Raw genomic sequence first — 26275 nt, 5'->3', positions numbered from 1 at the left:
ACTCTGTCTCTACCAGCTGGGGCACTCCTGGGCCCATGTCACCACCGGCTGTCAGGCAAAAGGCTTGGGTCATGGGGGGCAGAGGAAGTGACAAGGAAAAGCCAAGACTACAAGACCCGGGGTTGATGAAGTACGGAATAATTACAAGCTATCTTAGCCCCCCTGATCTGAGCGTGCCCCTTGTCCTCCACACTCAGACCTCAGATAGTTTTTTGTGTGTGTGTTTTTCTTTGCTTTTGAGACAGGGTCTCACTCTGTTGCCCAGGCTGTGATGCAGTGGCACAAACACCGCTCACTGCAGCCTTGAAGTCTCAAACTCAAGCAGCAATCCTTCCATCTCAGCCTCCAGAGTACTGGGACTATAGGCTGGTGTGCACCACCACACCCAGCTAATTTCTGTATTTTTTGTAGAAACGGAATCTTACTATGTTGCCCAGGCTAGTCTCGAACTCCTGGGCTCGAGGGATCCTCCCATCTTGGCCTCCCAAAGTGCTGGGATTACAAGCATGATCCACTGCACCCAGCTAGACCTCGGGTGTTTAACAGAACAATTTGGTCTGGCTCCCCAAAATGCTAGCAGACCACAGGATAAACCAACCAACTCCAATTCCCAGATGGCTATCTGCAAATGCCAGGCACACAGGCAGGAAGACAGCCACGCTCTGTCTACCAACAGGCAGTAACTCACCCTTACAAGGAGGCCTGTTGGGTCTTGGGGAGAAATCCAGAAAGGAATTTCATTTCGCTGTGACCTGAAATGGCTACATGGCATGAGGGCAAATAGAAAAGCCTCTGCTCTAATCAAACACTTCACACAGATTTCTAAACACATGACTCTGCCCATAGTTTAGGCCTTAAGAACTTTCTGGACAGTAGATATTTGTTTCTCCAAAAATTAGTCCATATGACTCTTACTTGCCAAATCAAAATAGCTTTAAGAATTCATGATACCAAATTAGCCAGGCATGTTGGAGGGTGCCTATAATCCCAGCTACTCGGGAGGCTGAGGCAGGAGAATCGCTTGAACCCGGGAGGTGGAGATCGTGGTGAGCCAAGATCGTGCCATTGCATTCCAGCCTGGGCAACAAGAGTGAGACTCTGTCTCAAAAAAAAAAAAAACCTGAATTCATGAGACCTACACTCAGCTGCAAATGCAAGTGGCCACTCTGGCTGGGCAGCGGCAAGGAATTCTCTGGCTTAGTCATGACCACTGCGACTTCAGTGCTTCAACCTAGATCCAGATAAAACTCCAGCCGACAGCCGTAACAACCCAGGCCTGCCTGTCTGACGGCCTCTGAAGCCTGGAATTCAGACAATAAGGGAATAGCAGTTAGGACCCCTGTACAGAGGGCGGGCAACTGGGACAGGCCCCACGTGGGAATGAGGCCAGAGAACTCAACTGAAGATGACACAAACTGACTGTTCCGGCCCAGATGTTTGAAAAGAAAACAATTACTTGCCATGAGATGAAAAGATTCTTTTAATTGCAAGGAAATAACTAATTTACTTGAGAATCACAGAATGAAATTAATTCAGGACAGTCTGACTATTCGAGTCAACTAGAGAGCAGCAAATTGAATCCACAGTAACCGTAGTTGAGGAGATTTAACCAAGAAAAGGACACATTCCTTACCCTTACCCTGCAGGGTAAGCGGATATTCTGTGGCTTTGTAATCTGGCAGGCCTTTGGGAAAAACCTCCATTTCGGTCTCCCCTTTCATCACTCTCTGCCCCAGCACTCTGGAGAAACCAGTAGATTTACCTCCGTGAAACCACGGGACAGTCTGACAAATCGGCCTTTTGCCATCCCATATCCTGGGTCAGCTCAGGGTCTGGGCTCGGCCGGGGAGTGGGATTAAGCCCCACACAATCACTTCCTAATCACCCACCCGTGGATCCGCCAAGCCTCTGCCGGTTTCCTCCAGCACCCGACGTACTGGCAGCGCCCCTTCCTACCACCGATGGGTGCTCTCTTGAGAAAACGCATGTTCACGTTAGCCTACCCACAAACCAAACGAACCAAACCCAAACCTCCAGGGGGGAAAACAGGAAACATTATACAACCTTGAGGCAAACAACTTCTCGTTTAGCCCTCACTTGAGTTATCAGTACAAAGGCGCCGTTCTGTTGGATGGGTGGAAGTTTGGGGTTGAACTTGAGAGAGAGAGAACCTCTGCCGGGCTTACACCCGGGCCGTCGGGCTTGGTCACTTACTAGTCAGTGCAGCAAAGTGGCTGAGTCCACATCGGATGCGGGAAACCTGGACTTCTGGGTTGAACTCCGTCAAGCCAAAGAGAGTGGGTGGAATCATTTCAGGGACAGCACTTTCCACTAGGTTTGGGCCTTTCCCAAGAATTCCATAGCCCCAGACAAAAACATGTCCTTCTCCTACATTACAGTAAAAACAAGAGTCAGTAAGTCCATCCAAGTAAGAACCCTCCCTCACCAGAAACTCCAACTACACCACCAAGGTTTATGACATCCACACGATTTTTTTTGTTGTTGTTCTTTTTTTTTTTTTTCCCCCCTCCTTGCTTGGCAAGAAAGTGCAGACAGAGATTTAGAATAATTCACTCGCCCCTGCTTAAATTCTTGCTGGGGGAGTCTGTCTCGCCAGCTCTCCTGGCTCAGAACACAAACTTCCCACATCTTGAGGGTTAGTAACCTGGAGGGGATCAGTGCATAAATCAGCCAGAAAACCCATACGAATACCAGAGAATGCAGGATGTCTTCTCCGCCTAATGACAGCGCTGTGTTTCGCACTGATAGGAAGAGCAAAGCCAAACACATCAACAATGTCTGGCCAGATTCTTAAAACTCTTAGAAATGATGTTTTGGATACAGAAAGTTTAATATTCATCAGTGGTGCCAGACATTTCATCGCTATCCAAAGCTAAAGGCTGTTCTCCCATCTGCCTTTGATTTTTTGGCTGGAGAAGGCAGAGCTGGAGTCTCTCTGGCCCTGGTTAAGGGAGGGGAATGAAGTAGTTCGCTCTCCACTCCAGAGGTTTGCTCTAAGATGACTCAGCTCTGTGGTCATGTGTCTACAGATAAATAGCGGGCTATTTGCTTTTTGTTAAGAACTTTATTCACACCCTGTAATGACTGAGCTCAATCCAACGACATCTTCCCATGGCCACAGTTCCTTCCTTTTTTGAAACAGGGTCTCGCTCTGTTGCCCAGTGCAGTGGCATGATCATAGCTCACTGCAGCTCGAACTCCTGGGTTCAAGAGACCTTTCTGCATCAGCCTCCTGAGTAGCTGGGATTACAGGCGTGCACCACCATGCCGAGCTAATTTTTCGTTTTTTCTTTTTCTTTTTTTATTGAGACAGAGTCTCGCTCTATCACCCGGGCTGGAGTGCAGTGGCGCGATCTCGGCTCACTGCAACCTCTGCCTCCTGGGTTCAAGCGGTTCTCCCACCTTAGCCTTCCGAGTAGCTAGGATTACAAGCATGCACCACCATGTCTGGCTAATTTTTCTATTTTTAGTAGAAACAGGGTTTCACCATGTTGGCCACAATGGTCTTGAACTCCTGACCTCAGGTGATCCGCCTGCCTTGGCTTCCCAAAGTGCTGAGATAACAGGTGTGAGCCACCACACCCAGCCTTCCAGCTAATTTCTCCACTTTTTGGCAGAGACGGGGTCTCGTTATATTGCCCAGGCTGGTCTGGAACTCCTGGCCTCAAGCAATCCTCCTGCCTCAGTTGTCCAAAGTACTGGGATTACAGATGTGAGCCACCACGCCCAGCCATGTTACCCTCCTGAGGCTGAGGTCTACAGCCTGCAAATCCAATGGACACTGACCACTCCCTATGCAATCCACCTACAGCTTCCCAATGAACCACCGGAAAGAAGGCCTCACCGTTTAACACTGCACAGCCCGTGCCACCGCACGCAGCCTGTCGCACCTTCCCCACTCCTGAGAAGTGTAAGCACCGGGGCACATTCACCTGAACCAAACAAAGAAAGAAGCCACACTGTTAGGAAAGCAAACCAGTAAGGACTGGGAAGTGTTCTGGTTTTAGGTACAGAGTAGCTGAGTCCCAGTTCATTCATTCACTCCAGAGATACTTCCTGAACATCACACGCCAAGCATTAAACTAGGGGCTGGGGTATAATGGTAAGCAAAAGAGACCCAGTTTCCACGCTCAGAGAGTTGTAGTCTAGTGGAGGAGGCAGATGTCAACTAAAGTTAACATGAAATGACATTTGGCCGGGCGCGGTGGCTCAAGCCTGTAATCCTAGCACTTTGGGAGGCCGAGACGGGCGGATCACGAGGTCAGGAGATCGAGACCATCCTGGCTGACACAGTGAAACCCCATCTCTACTAAAAAATACAAAAAAACTAGCCGAGCGAGGTGGCGGGCGCCTGTAGTCCCAGCTACTCGGGAGGCTGAGGCAGGAGAATGGCGTGAACCCGGGAGGCGGAGCTTGCAGTGAGCCAAGATCACGCCACTGCACTCCAGCCTGGGCAGCAGAGCGAGACTCTGTCTCAAAAAAAAAAAAAAAAAAAAAAAAAAAAAGAAATGACATTTGTGGCCAGGTGTGGTGGCTCATGCCTGTAATCCCAGCACTTTGGGAGGCTGAGGCAGGCAGATCACTTGAGATCAGGAGTTCGAGACCAGCCTGGCCAACATGGTGAAACCCTGTCTCTATTAAAAATATAAAAATTTGCTGGGCGTGGTGGCAAGTGCCTGTAGTCCCAGCTACTCAGAGGGCTGAGCCAGGAGAATCGCTTGAACCCAGGAAGTGGAGGTTACAGTGAGCCGTGATCACACCACTGTACTCCATCCTGGGTGACAGAGCAAGATCCTATCTCTAAATAAATAAATAAAGTGTATTGTTTTAATCTACTAAGTATTGGGGCCTTTTGTTATGTGGCAATATATAACAATGGCATGCCACTGGATCTGTCCCCCACAGGAAGGCCATGGGTGACATTTCTCTCAGGCCTTGGTAGCTGGGAGAGCCATATTTCTCCCCAACACGTTATTTGCTGTTTATCTTACGGAAACAATGAATCATTTAAATGGCCATGTTTCTTCTTTGCTTTCCCTACTAGGAAGCTCATAGCCAAATTTGCAACCACTTCTAGCTACTGTACCTGATCACAGGGGAGGCTTTTAAAAATCTTATTAGCTGACCTTTACTTTCCCTTTGTGCAGATTTCTCTATCTATTAACACAAATTTAAAACCCTGCTGTATGTTGTCAGAAATTTGATCATATCAAGGAATGTAGTATGTTTATTTATTAGAGATGGGATCTCACTATGTTGCCCAGGCTGGAGTCCAGCAGCTATTCACAAGCAGCATGATCACAACACACTGCAACCTCAAACCGCAGCACTGCACCAGCCAGGTACAGCAGTGGTCATGCCTGTAATCCCGGCAGTTTGGGAGGTTGAAGTGGGAGAATCGCTTGAGGACAGGAGTTTGAGACTAGGCTGGGCAAAAAAGCGAGACCCTGTCTCTACAACAAAATTTTTTGTAAATTAGCTGAGTGTGACAGTGTGCACCTATAGTCCCAGTTACTAGGGCGGCTGAGCTGGGAAGATTGCTGGAGCCAGGAGTTCGAGGCTGCAGCGAGCTATGATAGCACTCCAGCCTGGACAACAAAGTGAGACCGTATGTCTAAAAAAAAACAAAACCAAAACCAACAAACAAATAAACAAAAAACTAGCCATTAGCAATATGGGGTTGTTTGGAGGAGTCATTAAAATGTTCTGAAATTAGATAGTGGTAACAGTTGCACAGCCTTGTGAATATGTTAATACTAAAATTCACTAAATTGTAAACTTTAAAATGGTGAATTACGGTGTGTGAATCATATCTCTATTTTTTGAATTGGCCATTAGTTGGTAATTGTGGAACATGAGTGATGGGACGAAAGAGATTAGTTACACAATTGATATGGTTTGGCTCTGTGTCCCCACCCAAATCTCACATTGAAATGTAAACCCTGGTTGGGCGCGGTGGCTCATGCCTGTAATCCCAGCACTTCGGGAGGCCGAGGCGGGCGGATCACGAGGTCAGGAGATAGAGATCATCCTGGCTAACACAGTGAAACCCTGTCTCTACTAAAAAAAATACAGGCCAGGCGCGATGGCTCAAGCCTGTAATCCCAGCACTTTGGGAGGCTGAGATGGGCGGATCACGAAGTCAAGAGATCGAGACCATCCTGGCCAACATGGTGAAACCCTGTCTCTACTAAAAATACAAAAATTAGCCGGGCATGGTGGTGGGCACCTGTAGTCCCAGCTAGTCGGGGGCCTGAGTCAGGAGAATTGCTTGAATCCGGGAGGTGGAGGTTGCAGTGAGCCAAGATTGCGCCACTGCACTCCAGCCTGCCAAGAGAGTGACACACCGTCTCAAAAAAAAAAGAAAAAAGTGTGGGGCGGCTGCCCTGCTATGGAGTAGTCATTCTTTATTCCTTTACTTGTCCTTTTTTTTTCTTTTTTTGAGACGAAGTCTCGCTCTTGTCCACCAGGCTGCAGTGCAATGGTGCAATCTCGGCTCACTGCAACCTCCACCACCTGTGTTCAAGCTATTCTCCTGCCTCAGCCTCCCGAGTAGCTGGGATTACAGGTACCTGTCACCACACCCGGCTAATTTTTGTATTTTTTTTTAGTAGAGACAGGGTTTCACCATGTTTGCCAGGCTGGTCTTGAACTCCTGACCTCAGGTGATCCGCCCGACTGGGCCCCCCAAAGTACTGGGATTACAGGCGTGAGTCACCGTGCCCAGCCTATTTGCTTTGTTTTGAGACAGAGTCTTGCTCTGTCACCCAGGCTGGAAGGCGGTGGCGCGATCTCAGCTCACTGCACTCTCTGAGCGATTCAATTCTCATGCCTCAGCCTCCTGAGTACCTGGGATTATAGGCATGCACTACCACACCTGGCGAATTTTTGTATTTTTTTTGTAGAGATGGGGTTTTGCCATGTTGTGCAGGCTGGTCTTGAACTCTTGACCTCAAGCGATCTGCCTGTCTCGGCCTTTCTTTTTTTTTTTGAGACGGAGTCTCGCTCTGTCGCCCAGGCTGGAGTGCAGTGGCCGGATCTCAGCTCACTGCAAGCTCCGCCTCCCGGGTTCACGCCATTCTCCGGCCTCAGCCTCCCGAGTAGCTGGGACTACAGGCGCCCGCCCCCTCGCCCGGCTAGTTTTTTGTATTTCTTAATAGAGACGGGGTTTCACCGTGTTAGCCAGGATGGTTTCGATCTCCTGACCTCGTGATCCGCCCGTCTCGGCCTCCCAAAGTGCTGGGATTACAGGCTTGAGCCACCGCGCCCGGCCTGTCTCGGCCTTTCAAAGTGCTGGGATTACAGGTGTGAGCCACCACACCCGGCCCCTTAACACTTTAATGTTTCCAAACCTCCCAGCAACACGCTGTTGGTGACCGCATACCTGTGTGGAGTCAGTGACAGAGGCCAGCTGCAGGTACTCCGAGTTTCCCCAACCAAAAAGTCCTCCGTCAGCGGACACGGCCAGGCAGCAATCACCGTAGGTGGTAACTTGGACAATGTTCACTCCCGCCAGGTCTCCACCTAGCTTGGTGGGCGCACTGGTGATATTGTAGTGACCCAGACCTAACACAGTGGAAAAGACGGATTTTTAATTATTTGCTCTTTTAACAAACACATACACAGACTTACTATACGCCAAGTGCAGTTTTAAGCACTTAACAAATATCAGCTCAGAAATCCTAATCTGGGGCTGGGCGCAGTGGCTCACGTCTGCAATCCCAACACTTTGAGAGGCTGAGGTGGGCAGATCACTTGAGGTCAGGAATTCGAGATCAGCCTGGTCAACATGGCGAAACCCTGTCTCTATTAAAAAAAAAAATTACAAAAATTGTCAGGGCATAATGGTACATGCCTGTAATCCCAGCTACTCAGGAGGCTGAGGCACAAGAATTGCTTGAACCTGGGAGGCAGAGGTTCCAGTTAAGCCAAGACTGTGCTGCTGCATTCTAGCCTTGGCAAGAGTGAGACTATCTCAAAAAATAAAAAAAGAAAGAAAAAGAAAGAAAAGAAGAGGGAGGGAGGGAGGGAGGGAGGAAGGAAGGAAGGAAGGAAGGAAGGAAGGAAGGAAGGAAGGAAATCCTAATCTGCTTATTTGCATGCTCATACAACTTATTTATTTATTTATTTTTAAGATGGAGTCTCACTGTGTTGCCCTGGCTGCAGTGCAGTGGCGCGATCTCAGCTCACTGCAATCTCCACCTCCTGGGTTCAAGGAATTTTTTAATTCTTGTGCCTTAGCCACCTCCCAAGAAGCTGAGATCACAGGCATGCACCACCACACCCAGCTAACTTTTGTATTTTTCATAGAGATGGGGTTTTGTCATGTTGGCGAGGCTGGTCTCAAACTCCTGACCTCAAGTGATCCACCCATCTCAGCTTCCCAAAATGCTGGGATTATAGGCGTGAGCCACAGAGCCTGGTCTAAAATTTTTGTTTTAATTGAAATAGAGACGGCGTCTCACTATGTTGCCCAGGCTGGTATCTAACTCCTAGGCTCAAGCAATCCTCCTGCCTCAGCCTCCCAAAGTGCTTGATTACAGGTGTGCGTCACCTGCCCGATCACAACAAGCAATTTCTAATGCACTGGTGGTCTTGCTAGAAATAAAGAAAATCTCTAAGAGCCCATGCCATCCCCAACACCACTCCCAAAAAACAGGGAACTTTAAATGGCATGGTTAACAGTCAGCAGAGAGGCCGGGCACGGTGGCTCACGCCTGTAATCCCAGCACTTTGGGAGGCCAAGGTGGGTGGATCATGAGGTCAGGAGTTCAAGACCAGCCTGACCAAGATGGTGAAACTCCGTCTCTACAAAAATTAGCCGGGTGCAGTGGCAGGCACCTGTAATCCCAGCTACTCAGGAGTCTGAGGCCGGAGAATCACTTAAACCCAGGCGGCAACGGTTGAAGTGAGCCAAGATCATGCCACTGCACGATCATGCCTGGGCGACAGAGCGAGCCTCTGTCTCAAAAACAAACAAACAAAAACAGCAAAGAAAAGGACAGGCAGGACCTGCCCAAAAGCAAATGTCATTATCGGCACTTGCTATGGGGGTAACCCCTGGGCAGCAGCCCAAGGCAGAACACTGAACTGTAGACTCCTGCCTTCAACCAGGTCCTCAAAGGGATGGACCTGTTCCTCAGCAGGTGAATGGATCAACCATGGTGCATCCAGACAATGTAATGTTTGTTATTTAGCACTAAAAAGCAGTAAGCCGCCAAGCCATGGAAAGGCGTGGAGGAAACTTAAATGCATGATACTGATTAAAAGAAGCTTATCTGAAAAGGTTACATACTATAGCATTCTAGCTATACGGCATTCTGAAAAAGACAAACTATGGAGACAGTAAAAAGACTGGGGCCGGGCATGGTGGCTCATGCCTGTAATCCCAGCGCTTTGAGAGGCCTAGGCGGGCGGATCACGAGGTAAGATCGAGACCATCCTGGCTGACACGATGAAACCCCATCTCTACTAAAAAATACGAAAAATTAGCCGGGCGAGGTGGCGGGCGCCTGTAGTCCCAGCTACTCGGGAGGCTGAGGCAGGAGAATGGCATGAACCCGGGAGGTGGAGCTTGCAGAGAGCCGAGATCACGCCACTGCACTCCAGCCTGGGCGACAGAGTGAGACACTGTCTTGAAAAAAAATAATAATAATAATAAATAAAATTTTAAAAACTTTTTTAAAGCCTCAAACAGCTTGTTCTTGTTGCTAAAAGACTCAGAACTCCTCTGTTGAGTGGACAAAGATACCCTAATGCTCTCTCAGTTCATTTTTTTTTGAGATGGAGTCTCGCTCTGTTGCCCAGGCTGGAGTGCAGTGGTGTGATCTTGGCTCACTGCAACCTCCGCCTCCCAGGTTCAAGCAATTCTCCTGCCTCAGCCTCCCTAGTAGCTGGTATTACAGCCATGCGCCACCACACCCGGCTAATTTTTATAATTTTAGTAGAGATGGGGTTTCACCATGGTAGCCAGGCTGGTCTCAAACTCCTGACCTCAAGTGATCCACCCACCTCGGCCTCCCAAAGTGCTGGGATTACAGGTGTGAGCCACCACACCCAGCCTTCTCTCAGTTTATTTCTGTGGCAGCCAGTGCTGAGGGGAATGGCAGAGATGCAAAAAAATAGTATTACAGGAGGGCACAGTGGTTCCCACCTGGAATCCCAGCACACCAAGAGGCCACAGCAGGCAGACTGCTTAAGGTCAGGAGTTCAAGACCAGCCTGGGCAACACGGCGAAACCCTGTTGCTACAAAAAATAAGCTGGGCTTGTTGGCTCACACCTGTTGTCCCAGTTATTCTGGAGGCTGTGGTGGGAGGATCACCTGAGCCTGGAAGTTTGAGACTACAGTGAGATGTAATCACACCACTGCACTCCAGCTTGGGCGATGGAGCCAAGACAGTGTTCCTCAGAAAGTGATAAGAGGTAAGAGCTGAATTAAGGAAGAAGGGTTCTAGCCCATAAATGCCCTGCAGCTCACAGCTCCACATGACATGGACCGAGAACTTTCACGACCCAAGTGCATGAAAAGAACTCTACCTGTTTGCCCATCAGCGCCCCATCCGCAAGAATAGACTTCTCCTTTATCCGTCAGGAACAGACTATGATCCTGACCACAGGCGACCTAGCAGACAAACAGAGGTCAGGGGGATGAGAAGAAATGCTTAGAACCCTGGTGTCCTCATTCAAAGAAGGACCAGCACCATCGCCTGCCACTCCTGGGCACCTGGAGCATGGTCCGGGCAGGCTGCTCTATGATCATCTTACTCCTTGTCAATCCACCAGTCTCCCACTGCATTGAAACTGCTCTTATTAAAGTAAAATGCAGATCTCCAAAGGGGCAAATCCAAGAGCTCTGCCGTCCATCCCACACCATCTCCAAAGAACCACCCCTCCTCCATAACCCTTCTCCTCCCAGCCCTCTCTTCTACTCTCTCACAGCTTCCAGCCTTGCTCGCGCACTCAGCCTCTACTTCAGACCCTTTGCTGTTGGGATCTCTCTCCAGGGTCTGTCTCCTGCCCTCCTCTCTCCTCACTCCTCATGCTACCCTGGGAGACGGCAGCCACTCCCAATGCTTAACTGTGGCCTCTGCACTGTGATCTCTGGTCTCAACCACTCTCCCCAGTTCCAGACTCATTTTTCTAACTGCCTAATGAAAAGTGTCATCTATTGAATGATTTTTATGCCAGACACTGTGCTAAGTCAATATCCAAAACCACCGAGTAAGAAACTGAATCTCAGCTGGGCACAGCGACTCACTCCTGTAATCCCAGCACTTTGGGAGGCTGAGGCGTGTGGATCACCTGAAGCCAGGAGTTCAAGACCAGCCTGGCCAACATGGTAAAACCCCATCTCTACTAAAAATATAAAAATTAGCCAGGTCTGGTGGCGCATGCCTGTAATCCCAGCTACTAGGAGGTCTGAGGCACTAGAATCACTTGAATCCAGGAAGTGGAGGTTGCTGTGGGCTGAGATCTCTGGTAACTTGCACAAAGTCACTCAGTCTAATAGGTGAAGGAGGCCCGGCATGGTGGCTTACACCCGTAATCCCAACATTTTGGACGGCCAAGGTGGAAGGATGGCTTGAGGCCAAGGGTTTGAGACCAGCCTGGCCAACACAGTGAGAATCTCTCTCTCTTTAAAATAAAATAATTAGCCAAGGATGATGATGCACGCCTGTAGACCCAGTTACTCAGGGGGCTGAGGCAAGAAGATCACTTGGGCCCAAGAGTTCAAGGCTGTAGTGAGCTATGATCGCGCCACTGCATTCCAGCCTAGGCAACAGAGTGAGACCCTGCCTCTAAAAAATTTTCAAATATGGCCAGGCGCGGTGGCTCACACCTGTAATCCCAGCGCTCTGGGAGGCCGAGACGGGCAGATCATGAGGTCAGGAGATCGAGACCACCCTGGCTAACACGATGAAACCCTGTCTCTACTAAAAATACAAAAATTAGCCGGGCGTGGTGGTGCGCGCCTGTAGTCCCAGCTACTCGGGAGGCTGAGGCAAGAGAATGGTGTGAACCCGGGAGGCAGAGCTTGCAGTGAGCCGAGATGGCGCCATTGCACTCCAGCCTGGGCAACAGAGCAAGACTCCATCTCAAAAAAAAAAAAAATTTTTTTTCAAATAAAACCAAAAAGCCGTATCACAGTATAATTAGTGCTGTGGTGGTCTAGGCCAGCTGTATTTTGCTCTCCATTTTATTCTCATCCCCAGAATAGTGCCTGGCTCATGGTAGGTACCTACAATAAATATTTAAATGCATATATGCATGAATACAGCAAGTGCTGTGATACCTTTGCTTCGGCCTCCCCAGATGCTGAGGTTACAGGGGTGAGCCACATCTGGCCTCAGTGAGCTTTTTAACTTGTTCACCCACTAGAGTATCATCCCCAAAAATCTTTTTTTTTTAAGACAGAGACTTGCTCTGTCGTCCAGGCTGGAGTGCAGTGGTGCAATCTCTTGGCTCATTGCAGCCTCCACCTCCCAGGTTCAAGCAATTCCCGTGCCTCAGCCTGCTGAGTAGCTGGGATTACAGGCATGCGCCACCACACCCGGCTAATTTTTATATTTTTAGTAGAGATGGGGTTTCACCACGTTGGCCAGGCTGGTCTGGAACTCCTGACCTCAGGTGATCCACCTGCCTCGGCCTCCCAAAGTGCTGGGATTACAGGTATGAGCCACCATGCCTGGCCCCAAAATCTTATTAAACTTGGTATCCCTAGAATCTAGTATAAATCCTGGCCTATAGTAGGTAGGCTATAATTTTTACTAAAATAATTTAATTCGGAAAATTCCCCTAACAAACTTGCCATCACCTGACCCAAATCTCAACTTTTCAAAAGCACCCCGGGAACAGAACAAGCAGCTCTCGGCCCATCTCTCTTACCTGGACCACCTGGCCATCGAAGTCCTGCATTCTGTGGACTCTGTGACTTTCACTACAGCCAGGAACAAATTGGGAAGAAGCAAGGGATGCGGTCACGACAAGCCCTGTGAAGCCTTTCCCCTGTCACCCCAACTGATGGTCTGTCCCTTCCGCACACACAGTAACTGTTAGGGTAACTCTCAAGGTCAAATTTGAGGCCGAAACAGGCCTGGGCATAAAAGTAAAACAAAACAAAATCCTAGGTGATTTTGACACATGGCCAAAGTCGAGAGTGGTGTTAAGGCCCTCCAACATCACACAAGGAACTAGAGGGAAATGTTTTTAAACACTAAAATGAAAAGAATTGACTAGGCACGATGGCTCACGCCTGTAATTCCAACACTTTTGGAGGCCGAGACGGGCGGATTACTTGAGGTCAGGAGTTTGAAACCAGCCTGGCCAACATGACGAAATCCCATCTCTACTAAAAATACAAAAAATTAGCCAGGTGTGGTGGCGGGCGCCTGTAATACCAGCTACTCGGGAGGCTGAGACATGAGAATCGCTTGAACCTGGGAGGTGGAAGTTGCAGCGAGCCGACATCTCACCTGCACTCCAGTCTGCGTGACACAGTGAGACTCTGTCTCAAACAAACAAAAAATAAATAAAATGAAAAAACCTGAAATAAAGGGGAATGTTTAAAAATCAATTTGATAAAATAAAAACTCAATTTGTAAAAATTCATCCTAAGAGGGCCAGGAGCGGTGGCTCACGCCTGTAATCCCAGCACTTTGGGAGGCCAAGGTGGGGAGATCATGAGGTCAAGAGATGGAGACCATGCTGGCCAACATGGTGAAACCCCGTCTCTACTAAAACTACAAAAATTAGCTGGGTGTGCTGGTGTGTGCCTGTAGTCCCAACTACTTGGGAGGCTGAGGCAGGAAAATCGCTTGAACCTGGGAGGTGGACGTTGCAGCGAGCCCAGATCGCGCCATTGAACTCTGGCCTGGCGAGAGAGTAAGACTCCATCTCAAAAAAAAAAAGATTTATCCAAAGAAGTTTTACACATCAAAACCAATGCTCACACCCCCTCTTCTCCCACCAAGCTAATGCATGGTGCTCAACCTGAAACAGACAGGACTCCCCCAGCTTTCTGCTGAGTTCTCACGGCCCCCTCTCAGGCATGCCTCTGACCGCCCCATGGGTTTACCACAGTCATCTCCCTAGAAATGTTTGACATTTAACGCAACATGGGGAAGGGGTAGGCCTTCTAGGAACTCACCTGTAAATTTCATTTTCGATCACCTTTCTTCCACATTGTCCATAAGAATTGTTTCCCATGCTGAAGACTAAAAATAACACCACTGATTAAATCAGTTCTGCAGGTTTGTGGGATCCAAGAATGTGAGGACTGGAAGGGGTCTCACTGGTGGTCCCGTCCTGGTTAGCTCACCCCCCTCCTCCAACATTCCCTGGGTTTCCTTCTCCAACTTTCTCAGGCTCTGCAGAAACTCCCAAGAGGCGTGTGGGGGTCTAGATCCACCTTCCCCTCCTGGCCCTGGATCCACCTCTTGGGAATTCCACCTTCTGAGGCTAGAATTGCACTCCCTGTACCTGTCACCAGCCTGCCTTTAACACCAATCCCCTCTAAAAAGAGCTCCTAAACGCCACCTCCGCCTTCTCCTACAGAGCACACTCAGCTGGAAAATGAAATTTGAAGCTAGGCACAGTGGCTCATGACTAATCCCAGCGCTTTGGGAGGCCAAGGCAGGTGGATCACTTGAGGTTAGGAGTTCAAGGCCAGATTGGCCAATATGGTGAAATCTCGTCTCTACTAAAATTACAAAAATTAGCTGAGCGCAGTGGTGGGTGCCTGTAATCCCAGCTACTCGGGAGACTGAGGCAGAAGAATCACTTGAACCCGGGAGGTAGAAGCTGCAGTGAGCCGAGATCCTGCCACTGCACTCCAGCCTGGGTGACAGAGCAAGACTTTGTCACAGATTAAAAAAAAAAAAAAGAAAAAAAGAAAATGAAATGTGAAAAATGTAATTCACACTGACCTTTCCTTGGAAAGAACCCCTTTTCTAAAAAAGGGCCGTGTTACTCAGGGGCCCAGACTCTGAAAGCCCCCAATCACTTAGAAGATGTGTTAGCAAACAGGCATCTTTCAATACCAATAGAAAAAGCCACCTTTGGCTGGGTGCGGTGGCTCACACCTATAATCCCAGCACTTTGGGAGGCCAAGGCAGGCGGATCACCTGAGGTCAGGTGTTCAAGACCAGCCTGGCCAACGTGGTGAAATCCTGTCTCTACAAAAAATACCAAAATTAGTTGGGCGTGGTGGCGGCCACCTGTAATCCCAGCTACTCGGGAGGCTGAGGCTGGAGAATCACTTGAACCCGGGAGGCAGAGGTTGCAGTGAGCCAAGATCATGCCACTGCTCTCCAGCCTGGGCAGCAGAGCGAGACTGTTTCAAAAAAAAAAAAGAAAAAATAGAAAAAGCCACCTCTACACACCACCCAGTTCAGTGACTTCACAGCAAATGGATCAGGCTGCCTTGTGTGCAGTTATATTTATAAATACATACGATTTTCCAAGAACCAGAGAGCGGACCACATAAGAATCAACAAGCTGTGCCCAGCTGTCTTGAGCAATCCCACCGATCTGCTCAGGAAACGCCACAGTTCACTCATTAGATGTGGTTCAATCGAACAAGCCACTCAGGCTGATCTGAGGCTCCAGTTCATAGTGAAATGGTCCCCACACTCCTCCACCACCCTTCAGCAGGGTAACTCACCTCCTTCCCTGTCAGTCAACACAAGAGAGTGAGCTCGGCCGCAGGAGACCTGCAGCACCCGTGTCTCCTGAGGTCTGTCCAGAGGCAGGGAGACGGGTGAGGGCTCCAACACATACTCATAGCCCCTCGCTGGAAAAGACACAGGACACCGATTGAGAGGCATGCATTGCTAACACTGGGAATCACACTGTCCAACTCCACACTACTACACTGGAAAAAAGAGAGTCGGAGGTAGGAAAGACTCATCAAGGCAGGTAAGTTACGGGCAGAGCGAGGACCAGAAGCCCAACTCCCAGCTCATGCCATGGGAGTTACACAAAGCAGGTTCCAGAAAAGCATACTTGGTCTTCTGGCCAGGCGCAGTGGCTCATGCCTGTAATCTCAGCACTTTGGGAGGCCGAGGGAGGCGGATCACCTGAGGTCAGGAGCTCGAGACCAGCCTGGCCAAAATGGTGAAACCCTGTCTCTACTTAAAATACAAAAATTAGCCGGGCGTGGTGGCGGGTGCCTGTAGTCCCAGCTACTTGGGAGGCTGAGGCAGGAGAATTGCTTGAACCCAGGAGGTGGACGTTGCAGTGAGCCGAGATGGCGCCACTGCACTCCAGCCTGGGGAAAAAGAGCCAAGACTTCATGCGGGTGGTGGGGGGAGTGGGGGGTGGGGAAGCATACTTGGTCTTCTTATTAAAGAAATCTTGGCTGGGTACAGTGGCTCATGCCTGTAATTCCAGCACGGGAGGGAGGTCAAGGCGGGCGGATCACCAGAGGTCAGGAGTTCGAGACCAACCTGGCCAACATGGTGGAACCCCCATCTCTACTAAAAATACAAAATTAGCCAGACATTATGGTGGGCACCTGTAGTCCCAGCTACTCAGGAGGCTCAGGCAGGAGAATCGCTCAAACCCAGGAGGCAGAGGTTGCCAGTGAGCCAAGATTGCACCACTGCACTCCAGCCTGGGAGACAGAGCAAGACACAGTTTAAAACTATACATATATATATATATATACACACACACACACACACACACACACACACACACAAAAGTACAGAAATCAGCCGAGCATTATGGTGCATGCCTACGGTCCCAGCTACTTGGGAGGCTGAGTTGGGAGGATCACTTTCAGCTACTTGGGAGGCTGAGGTGCGAGGATCACTTGGGCCAGGGAGGTTAAGGCTGCAGTGAGCAGTGATCATGACACTGCACTCTAGCATGGGTGACAGGGCAAAACCCTGGCCCCCACCCCCCAAAAAAAATTAAACTGTTGGAATTTGCTTCAAATTTACTGAGGGGGAAGGTGGGAAAAACGAAGAAAACAAGACTGGCATGAGTTGATGACGCCTGAAGCTGGTGATGCTACATCATACTACTCTGTACACTTTTTTTTTTTTCTGAGACTGAGTCTCGCTCTGTCACCCAGGCTGGAGTGCAGTGGCGCCATCTCGGCTCACTGCAACCTCCGCCCCTCCAGGTTTAAGCAGTTCTCTGCCTCAGCCTCCAGAGTAGCTGGGATTACAGGTGCCTGCCACCACGCCTGGCTAATTTTTTTGTATTTTTAGTAGAGACGGGGGTTTCACCATCTTGGCCAGGCTGGTCTTGAACTCCTGACCTCGTGATCCACCCGCCTCGGTCTCCCAAAGTGCTGGGATTACACGTGTGAGCCACCGCGCCCGGCCTCTGTACATTTCTGTATGTCTAAAATTGCTCTGGATAAAAGGTATAAAAAATGTAACACAGGCCGGGCACAGTGGCTCACACCTGTAATCCCAGCACTTTGGGAGGCCAAGGTAGGCAGATCACCTGAGGTCGGGAGCTTGAGACCAGCCTGACCAACATGGAGAAACCCTGTCTCTACTAAAAATACAAAATTAGCCGGGTGTGGTAGCACATGCCTGTAATCCCAGCTACTCGGAAGCTGAGGCAAGAGAATTGCTTAAACACAGGAGGAGGAGGCTGCAGTGAGCTGAGATCACGCCACTGCACTCCAGCCTGGGCAACAAGAGTGAAACTCTGACTCAAAAAAAAATGTAATGTAACATCTTACAGCTAATAAAGACTTCAATACTGACTTATAAAAGACATCTGATACATAGATCAGGCATGGTGGCTCACACCTATAATCCCAGCACTTTGGGAGGCCAAGGCAGGCGTATCACTTGAGGTCAGGAGTTCGAGACCAACCTGGCCAAAATGGTGAAACCCCCGTCTCTACTAAAATCCAAAAATTAGCCAGGTGTGATGGCGGGTGCCTGTAGTATCAGCTACTTAGGAGGCTGAGGCAGGAGAATCACCTGAACCAGGGAGGTGGAGGTTACAGTGAGCCAAGATCATGCCACTGCACTCCAGCCTGGGCGAGAGCAAGACTCCATCTCAAAAAAAGAAGACATCTGATATAAAATAAATGAAAAAAGACAGAAAACAAAATATATGCTACGATTAAAATTATGTAAAAATGTATTTGTCTGTGAACAAGGGAACAGTAAAAAATAAAAATGAGAGGTTTGTCCAGTATGTATTTCTGGGTAATTTCCTCCCTATTTTAGGAACTCTTTCTTTTTTCCTTTTTTTTTTTTTTTTTTTTGAGATGGAGTCTGGCTCTGTGCCCCAGGTTGGAGTGCAGTGGCCGGATCTCAGCTCACTGCAAGCACCACCTCTCTCCTGCCTCAGCCTCCCAAGTAGCTGGGACTACAGGCACCCGCCACCTCGCCCGGCTAATTTTTTTTGTATTTTTTAGTAGAGATGGGGTTTCACCGTGTTAGCCAGGATGGTCTCGATCTCCTGGCCTCGTGATCCACCCGCCTCGGCCTCCCAAAGTGCTGGGATTATAAGCATGAGCCACCACGTCTGGCCTCTTTTTTCCTTTTTTTTAAGAGACACGCTCTTGCTCTGTTGCGCAGGCTGGAGTGCAGTGGCGCAGTCACCACTCACTGCAGCCTCAAACTCCTGGGCTCAAGCAATCCTCCCACCTCAGCCTCTGGAGTACCAGGATTATAGGTGCATGCCACCATGCTCAGCTAATTCTTCTTCATTTTTTTTTTTTAGAGACAGGGTCTCGCTATGTTACCCAGAGTGGTCTGGAACTCCAGGTCTCAAGCAATCCCTTCCACCTCGGCTTCCCAAAGTGCTGGGATTACAGGCGTGAGCCCCTGTGCCTGGCCTAGGAAATATTTCTTACTGCTCTCATAGTAATTTTTAGTTAATTTCTACTTTTCTGTTTGTCTGTTTGTTTGTTTGTTTCAGACAGTCTCACTCTGTCACCCAGGGTGGAGTGTAGTGGCATGATCTCGACTCACTGCAACCTCCACCTCCCGGGTTCAAGAGATTCTCGTGCCTCAGTCTCCAAAGTAACTGGGACTATATAGGCGCATGCCACCATGCCTGGCTAATTTTTTATATTTTTAGTAGAGATGGGGTTTCACTATGTTGGCCAGGCTGGTCTCAAACTCCTGGCCTCAAGTGATCCGCTCTCCTCGGCTTCCCAAAGTGCTGGGATTACAGGCGTGAGCCACCACGCCTAGCCGGGCTAATGTCTACTTTTTAAAATGCCATTATAAGTTATTTCTAACATTTTTACAGTCCAAGGCTCAAACATTTGGACTAAAGCCTCCATGTTAACGATTTCACTGCCTTTTCCCCCCAAAAACATATTCTAGGCACTGCAGAGTACTTCAGCCTGCCTGTCTCCAAGCTAGGAAGAAAAAGGTCATCTCTTTTAGGCCACAAAAGAACATCTTTACTTATCTGCAAAGGCCAGGTGCTTGCCCTTTGCCTGATGGTTCAACATTGATACCAAAGAGGCTAAAAAATAATCTAGCCCAGATGGTTTCAAACAACATCCCTTTAGGTCTTTGTCTATTTTTTTTGCTATGGTTTGGTTTATGAAACCATGTTCTTGAACACCAAAGGAAGGGCTGGGTGCTGTGGCTCACGCCTGTAATCACAGCACTTTAGGAGGCCGAGGAGGGTGGATCACCTGAGGTCAGGAGTTCGAGACCAGCCTGGTCAACATAGTAAAACCCCATCTCTACTAAAAATATAAAAATTAGCCAGCCGTAATGGTGTGAGCCTGTAATCCCAGCTACTCGGGAGGCTGAGGCAGGAGAATCACTTCAACCTGGGAGATGGAGGTTGCACTGAGCCAGGATCTTGCCACTGCACTCTAGCCTGGCAACAGAGCGATACTCTGTCTCAAAAAAAAAAAAAAAAAGAGCTTTCTCAGACCAATCCCGGCAGAGAGGAGACAAGGTAGGGATGCTCACTTTTATCTTTCCGGCTCCTGTGAAATCCAAGCTGAGAATCTTTGTTGAGTCCCATCCCCCAGACTTTCGTAATATCTGTGGTCTTAGAGGACAGCAGTGTGAATCCATAGCCACAAGCAGCAGACGAAATCTGAAAAGCAGTTCCCACAAAGCATGAACTGATTTGTAATGTCAAGTTTGCTCAGTAATAAGTGACAGGTTATTTATCAAATCCAAGAACACAGACTATTTTGGGGTTTTTTGGTTTTTTTTTTTTGAGACAGTTTCACTCTGTTGCCTAGGCTGAGTGCAGCGGCGGGATCTTGGCTCACTGGAATCTACATTTCCCAAGTTCAGGCCTCCCATGTAGCTGGGACTGCAGGTGTGTGCACCACATCTAGCTAACTTCTGTATTTTTAGTAGAGACAGAGTTTCACCATGTTGGCCCAGCTGGTCTCGAACTCCTGGCCTCAAGTGATCTGTCCACCTTGGTCTCCCAAGGTGCTAGGACTACAGGAAACAGCTACTGTGCCTGGCCTAAGAACACATATTATTATTATTATTATTTTTGAGACGGAGTCTCGCTTTGTCGCCCAGGCTGGAGTGCAGTGGCCGGATCTCAGCTCACTGCAAGCTCCGCCTCCCGGGTTTACGCCATTCTCCTGCCTCAGCCTCCCGAGTAGCTGGGACTACGGGCGCCCACCACCTCGCCCGGCTAGTTTTTTTGTATTTTTTAGTAGAGACGGGGTTTCACCATATTAGCCAGGATGGTCTCGATCTCCTGACCTCGTGATCCGCCCGTCTCGGCCTCCCAAAGTGCTGGGATTACAGGCTTGAGCCACCGCGCCTGGCAGAACACATATTATTAAGACAGCAACTAGCATTTATTGAGCATTTACTATATGTTTGATAAGTATTATCTCATTTAATCTTTATAATCACTCTATGAAGGGTGATTTACATGTAGACAATAAATATAGTGGTAAATATCAGCTCACCACTAGGTATTACCATCCCCATTCACCAAAACCAAGACACTCTCTAGCAGCCGAGTACAGTGGCTCACAACTGTAATCCCAGCACTTTGGGAGGCCAAGGCAGGCAGATCACTTGAGGTCAGGAGTTCGAGACTCGCTTTGGCCAACATGGTGAAACCCCCTCTCTACTAAAAATACAAAAATTGGCCAGGCACGGTGGCTCACGCCTGTAATCCCAGCACTCTGGGAGGCCGAGGCGGGAGGATCACAAGGTCAGGAGATCGAGACTATAGTGAAACCCTGTCTCTACTAAAAATACAGAAAAAAATTAGCTGGGCGCAGTGGCGGGTACCTGTAGTCCCAGCTACTCAGGAGGCTGAGGTCGGAGAATGGCATGAACCTGGGAGACGGAGCTTGCAGTGAGCCGAGATCGCGCCACTGCACTCCAGCCTGGGCGACAGAGACAGACTCTGTCTCGGAAAAAAAAAAAAAATACAAAAATTAGCTAGGCATGGCGGTGTGTGCCTGTAATCTCAGGTATTCGGGAGGCTGAGGCCGGAGAATTGCTTGAAGCCAGGAGGCAGAGGTTGCAGTGAGTCAAGATGGTGCCACTGCACTCCAGCCTGGGTGACAGAGTAAGACTCTGTCTCATAAACAAACAAAAAAACAAAACCACCACCGTCTCTTACCATGGTAGGTAAGTTGAAAGATCTCCTTAGACTGAATCCTGGCTCCATCCTTACCAACTGTGTGCCCTGAAGTAGATTACTTTCTCTCTCTGTATCTGTTCTCCTTCTCTAAAAAGTGAAGATAGTACCATCTCTCTCATTGAACTATTGTGAAGACTAAACGAGTTAACACAGCTAAAGCCCTTATAGGGAACAGTACCCAACTCAATGTAAGAGCTATATTTTGAGCCTGGGCAACAAAGTGACAACCTGTCTCTATGCAAAAATCAAAATTTAGGCTGAGCGTGGCGGCATATGCCTATGGTCCCAGCTACACGGGAGGCTGAAGCAGGAGGATCACTTGAACCCAGGAGATCGAGGCTGTGGTGACCCGTGATCATGCTACTGCACTCCAGCCTGGGCAACAGAGCCAGATAAAAAAAAAAAAAAAAAAAAAAAAAAGCTATATATACACATACATACATATAGGTGTATATATACACACATACATACATAGGTATATATATACATATATACACATATAGGTGTATATACACATGTATATATGTGCGTATATACACGTGTATATATGTATATCTGCATATACACACATATATATACACATATATACATATATATATAGAGAGAGAGAGATAGGGTTCTATGTTACCCAGGCTGGTCTCAAACTCTTGGGCTCAAATGATCCTCCCACCTTGGCCTCCCAAAGTGCTGGAATTACAGGCATGAGCCACCACACCTGGCCTATATTTTAGCCTATATTTTACGTTTCATTTTTGTTGTCGTTTAGGGTTTTTTTTGTAATTGCTTTTTCTGTTTTTCTATGTTCTATTTCTTACTGCTGTTAGCAGCAGTAGTATAAGGCAGATGAGAAAGTTTAGTTCCTAGAGGTTGAGTAACTTGACTACATGCTTTTCACCCTGACACTACACCGTTACATTCTCGGGCTACTACCATGAAAAGGAAAACTCAGTACTACAGCTACTGTGAATTTAACACAGTGACAACCCCAAGGTCTTTGGTGGGTGTTTTAACTACACTCTCATCAATCCTCGCCTTCACTGACCCGATGAGAAAACCGGGGCTTCCAGTGGGGTTGGATACAGACCAAAGATGGTTTGATTTTAAAATCAACCCTCTTTTGGCCGGGCACAGTAGCTCACGCCTGTAATCCCAGCACTTTGGGAAGCCGAGGCGGGCGGATCGCCTGAGTTCAGTTCAAGACCAGCCTAGCTAACAAGGCGAAACCCCATCTCTACTAAGAATACAAAAATTTGCTGGGCGAGGTGGCAGGCACCTGGAATCCCAGCTACACAGGAGGCTGAGGCAGGAGGATCTCTTGAACCCAGGAGGTGGAGGTTGCAGTGAGCAGAGATCATGTCACTGCACTCCAGCCTGGGCGAGAGAGTGAGACTCCATCTCAAATAAAAAAAAATAATAATAAATAAATAAAATAAACCCTCTTTCCATACCACCCAGAGTGACCATATTCCCAGTTGGCCTGGGGCAGTCCTGGTTTACAGCCAATGTCCCAATGTTCACTCTCAAATTGGATGACAAATTATATGGTCACACTAACCATCCCCTACTACCTCTTGGCTGTTTACAGTTGATCAGACGCCTCTGTAGTGTCTCTCAGGGACCATATGTAAATCTAACCTAATCCTAACACGATCAGTGGTAAACCCATACCAAAATGCCTGCTGGAAAACGCCACTTCAGCACTAATCATGAACAAACGCTGGGAACTCTTTTTTTTCATTCCAGCATTTCTTGAAGAAAGCTAGCTAAATATTTCTTTAAATTTGACGTGTTGACACCTTGTTTAATCAAGTCATCCAAGAGTGATATTTTCCCTTGTAATATGCATTTGGAATACAATATATAGGCCTGCATAATTGTGCTAGTCAAAAAAACCTCCAGTTCTCTGGCCTCCTAGAGCCCCCCTACACCTCTGGAATGGCTCCAGTACCACCAAAACAATCTATGTGGGAGGCAGGAGACAGCCCCTGGCCATGCATTCAGAAACACAGAAAAGAGCAAAGTCAGCCAGGCAGTGTGGCTCATGCCTGTAATCCCAGCACTTTGGGAGGCTAAAGCAGAAGAATCACTTGAGGCCAGGAGTTCAAGACCAGCCTGGGCAACATAATGAGACGCGCCCCCCTCCCCGCCCCACATCTCTAAAAAAAATTTAAAATTAGCCAGGTGTGGTGGCATGCGCCTGCAATCCCAGTTACTCAGGAAGCTGAGGTGGGAGGATCACTTGAGCCCAGGAGGCAGAGGTTGCAATGAACAGAGATCAAGCCACCGTACTCCAGCCCCAGTGACAGAGTGAGACCCTGTTTCAAAAAAAACTCAAAATTACTAAATGAGCTTTACGGCAGATGTGAGCAGGCAAAAGAAAGAATCACAATCAGTGAACTTGAAAATAGGCCAACTGAGATTGGCCAGTCTAAGAAACAAAGAAAAAAAGGCCAGGTGCAGTGGCTCATACCTATAATCCCAGCACTTTGGGAGGTTGAGGTGGGAGAATCACTTGAGCTCAGGAGTTCGAGACCAGCCTGGGCAAAATAGCAAGACCCATCTCTACCAAAAAAATTAAAAATTAGCCCGGCATGTTGGCGCACACCTGTATTCCCAGCTACATGGGAGGCTGAGGCAGGAGGATCTCTTGAGCCCGGGAGGTCGAGGCTGCAATGAGCTATGACACCACTGCACTCCAGACTGAGTGACAAAGGGAGCCCCTGTCTCTAAAAATTAAATTAAAAAAAAAAAAATCCCCTTTCTGAGTTGTTCATTGAAACACCTCAGCTGGTATACATTTTCAATGGACTTTCGAATTTTGCTTTCCTAACATCAGAACTCCTGCAGTCACGCTGGCCTGAGTGAGAATCCCACCGCATATAAACAGCTAGCAGCGGTGGGGCCTCGGGCCTCAACCTCTCTGGGCCTCTCCTTCCTCCCCTGTAATTGGGGATAACAATTGTCGACTCAGTGCGTCCTAAGAGAATGACACGACCCGGCACAACATTTGGCACTGCCACCCAATAAATGTTGATGGCCACTCCTAACGCCTTCCCCTCCCGGGCTTGCAGCCAGCTCGAGAGTCGTCCTCCCCGAAGTCTGGCCACCCAGAAGAGCCAGCTTCTTGAAGAGAGCCGAATACGGTCGACGGAGGCCGGGAGAGCGCAAGAGAGGAAGGGAGGGAGGAAGCCGCGGCCCGCACCTTTTGGTCCAACTCCAGGCGATAGGGCACGGGCTGGATCCTGCGGCGCTGCCGGGCGCCGGCGCGGGGCCCGGGGCCGGAGCTGGGCACCACAAAGGTGGGCACGCCCAGCGCCCCGGAGAAGCTGAAGCCCCACACGAAGACGCGATCGGCGCGGACAGCGCGCTCGCCCACGTATTGGAACACGGGCACCTCGGCCTCGGCTTCTGCCGCTTCGCGCCGGCTCCGCAAGCGCCTGGCCGCCGTCCAGTGCCCTCGCCCCAGCCCCGGGCCGCTCAGCCGCCGCCCCAGCCGGGCCCCAGCCACCAACGCCACCAGCGCCATCCTCCGCTCCACGCCTCAGCAGCCTTTGGGCACCGCCATCTTGTGTGACCCTTGACACCACGCCTCGGCGGAAGAGGTTGCGGCCACCTTTACTCCTGGTTGAAGGCAAAGGCGCTGACGGCAGCCCAAGGCTCAGGGGGGCGTGGCTGGGCTTGGAGGGGCGGGGCGATAATGAGGGGCGGGGTTAGGGGCGGGATTAGGATTCTTGTGCCTTAGGAAAACTCCGTGTCTTGTTTTGCTCCCTTGCTATTGCCCCTCGACATTTCTCACCTGGCCTTGCTGCAGCCGTCCGCGCTCCCGTCTGCTCCCACGCCGCCCCAGGCCGTCCTCCAGCCACAGCGAGCTGGAGTGGGCGATTCCCTGCTGCCTTCGCTTCCCCTGCCCAGGTCCCCTCAAACCTATTACTCACCTTTAGACAGACAGCTCACTGCAACCTCCCCCTCCCGGGTTCAAGTGAATCTCGTGTCCCAGCCTCCCGAGTAGCTGGGACCACAGGCGTACGCCACCACGCCCGGCTAATTTTTGTATTTTTAGTAGAGACAGGGTTTCACGATGCTGGCCAGGCTGGTCTTGAACTCCTGACCTCCAGTGATCCACCCACCTCGGCCTCCCAAAGTGCTGGGATTACAGGCATGAACCACCGCCCCCGGCCTGTGCAGGCCTGTTTTATGGAAGGTGACTGGGGAACACCCACTGATAAAATGTGGTGACTGCAAGACTGCTCATGGAAAGCCTCTTACTACAGGGAGTAAAATTCATGAAGGCACTGAAACCACCAGTCTGCCTGGCTATGAAATCTCTTCTCTGCGGCGGACCAAGTCTTCCAGCAATTTGGAAGACAAAGGTGGGAGAATCACTTGAGAGTTCGAGACCAGCCTGAGCAACATAGTGGACCCTTTCTCTACAAAAAAATTTAAAAATTAGCTCGGCGTGATGGTGTGCACCTGTGGTGCCAGCTCCTTGGGAGACTGAGGCAGGAGGATGGCTTAAGCCCAGGAGTTTGAGGCTGCAGTGAGTCATGATTGCACCACTGCACTCCAGCCAGCACAACAGAGTGAGACCCTGTCTCTGAAAAAAAAAAAAAAATTAAATTAAATTAAATTAAATGTAAATATAAAAGTAAAAATAAATGTGTCCATGGACCC

General features: G+C 49.2%; 1 protein-coding gene across 2 annotated transcripts in view; it reads right to left on the bottom strand.

Moving 5' to 3' along the window:
• RCC1L (RCC1 like) overlaps positions 1 to 25243 on the bottom strand; it is a 36691-nt gene extending 11448 nt beyond the window's left edge. The window contains exons 1-9 of one of the 2 annotated variants that reach the window (XM_005549410.5): positions 24807 to 25243; positions 19939 to 20068; positions 15684 to 15812; positions 14169 to 14235; positions 12908 to 12959; positions 10559 to 10643; positions 7406 to 7587; positions 3866 to 3953; positions 2215 to 2388 (exon numbers count right to left, since the gene is read on the bottom strand). In XM_005549410.5, coding sequence (XP_005549467.2) covers positions 2215 to 2388; positions 3866 to 3953; positions 7406 to 7587; positions 10559 to 10643; positions 12908 to 12959; positions 14169 to 14235; positions 15684 to 15812; positions 19939 to 20068; positions 24807 to 25130 — 1231 coding nt within the window. In that variant the 5' untranslated portion in view covers positions 25131 to 25243. The remainder of the gene's footprint in view (positions 1 to 2214; positions 2389 to 3865; positions 3954 to 7405; positions 7588 to 10558; positions 10644 to 12907; positions 12960 to 14168; positions 14236 to 15683; positions 15813 to 19938; positions 20069 to 24806) is intronic. The other variant, XM_074034821.1, reaches the window with a different exon arrangement.
• Positions 25244 to 26275: the final 1032 nt, after the last annotated feature.

This window comes from Macaca fascicularis, chromosome 3 (genome assembly GCF_037993035.2).
Source record: "Macaca fascicularis isolate 582-1 chromosome 3, T2T-MFA8v1.1".
In the NCBI taxonomy this organism is placed as follows: domain Eukaryota; kingdom Metazoa; phylum Chordata; class Mammalia; order Primates; family Cercopithecidae; genus Macaca; species Macaca fascicularis.
This window is presented reverse-complemented; position numbering and strand designations above follow the sequence as displayed.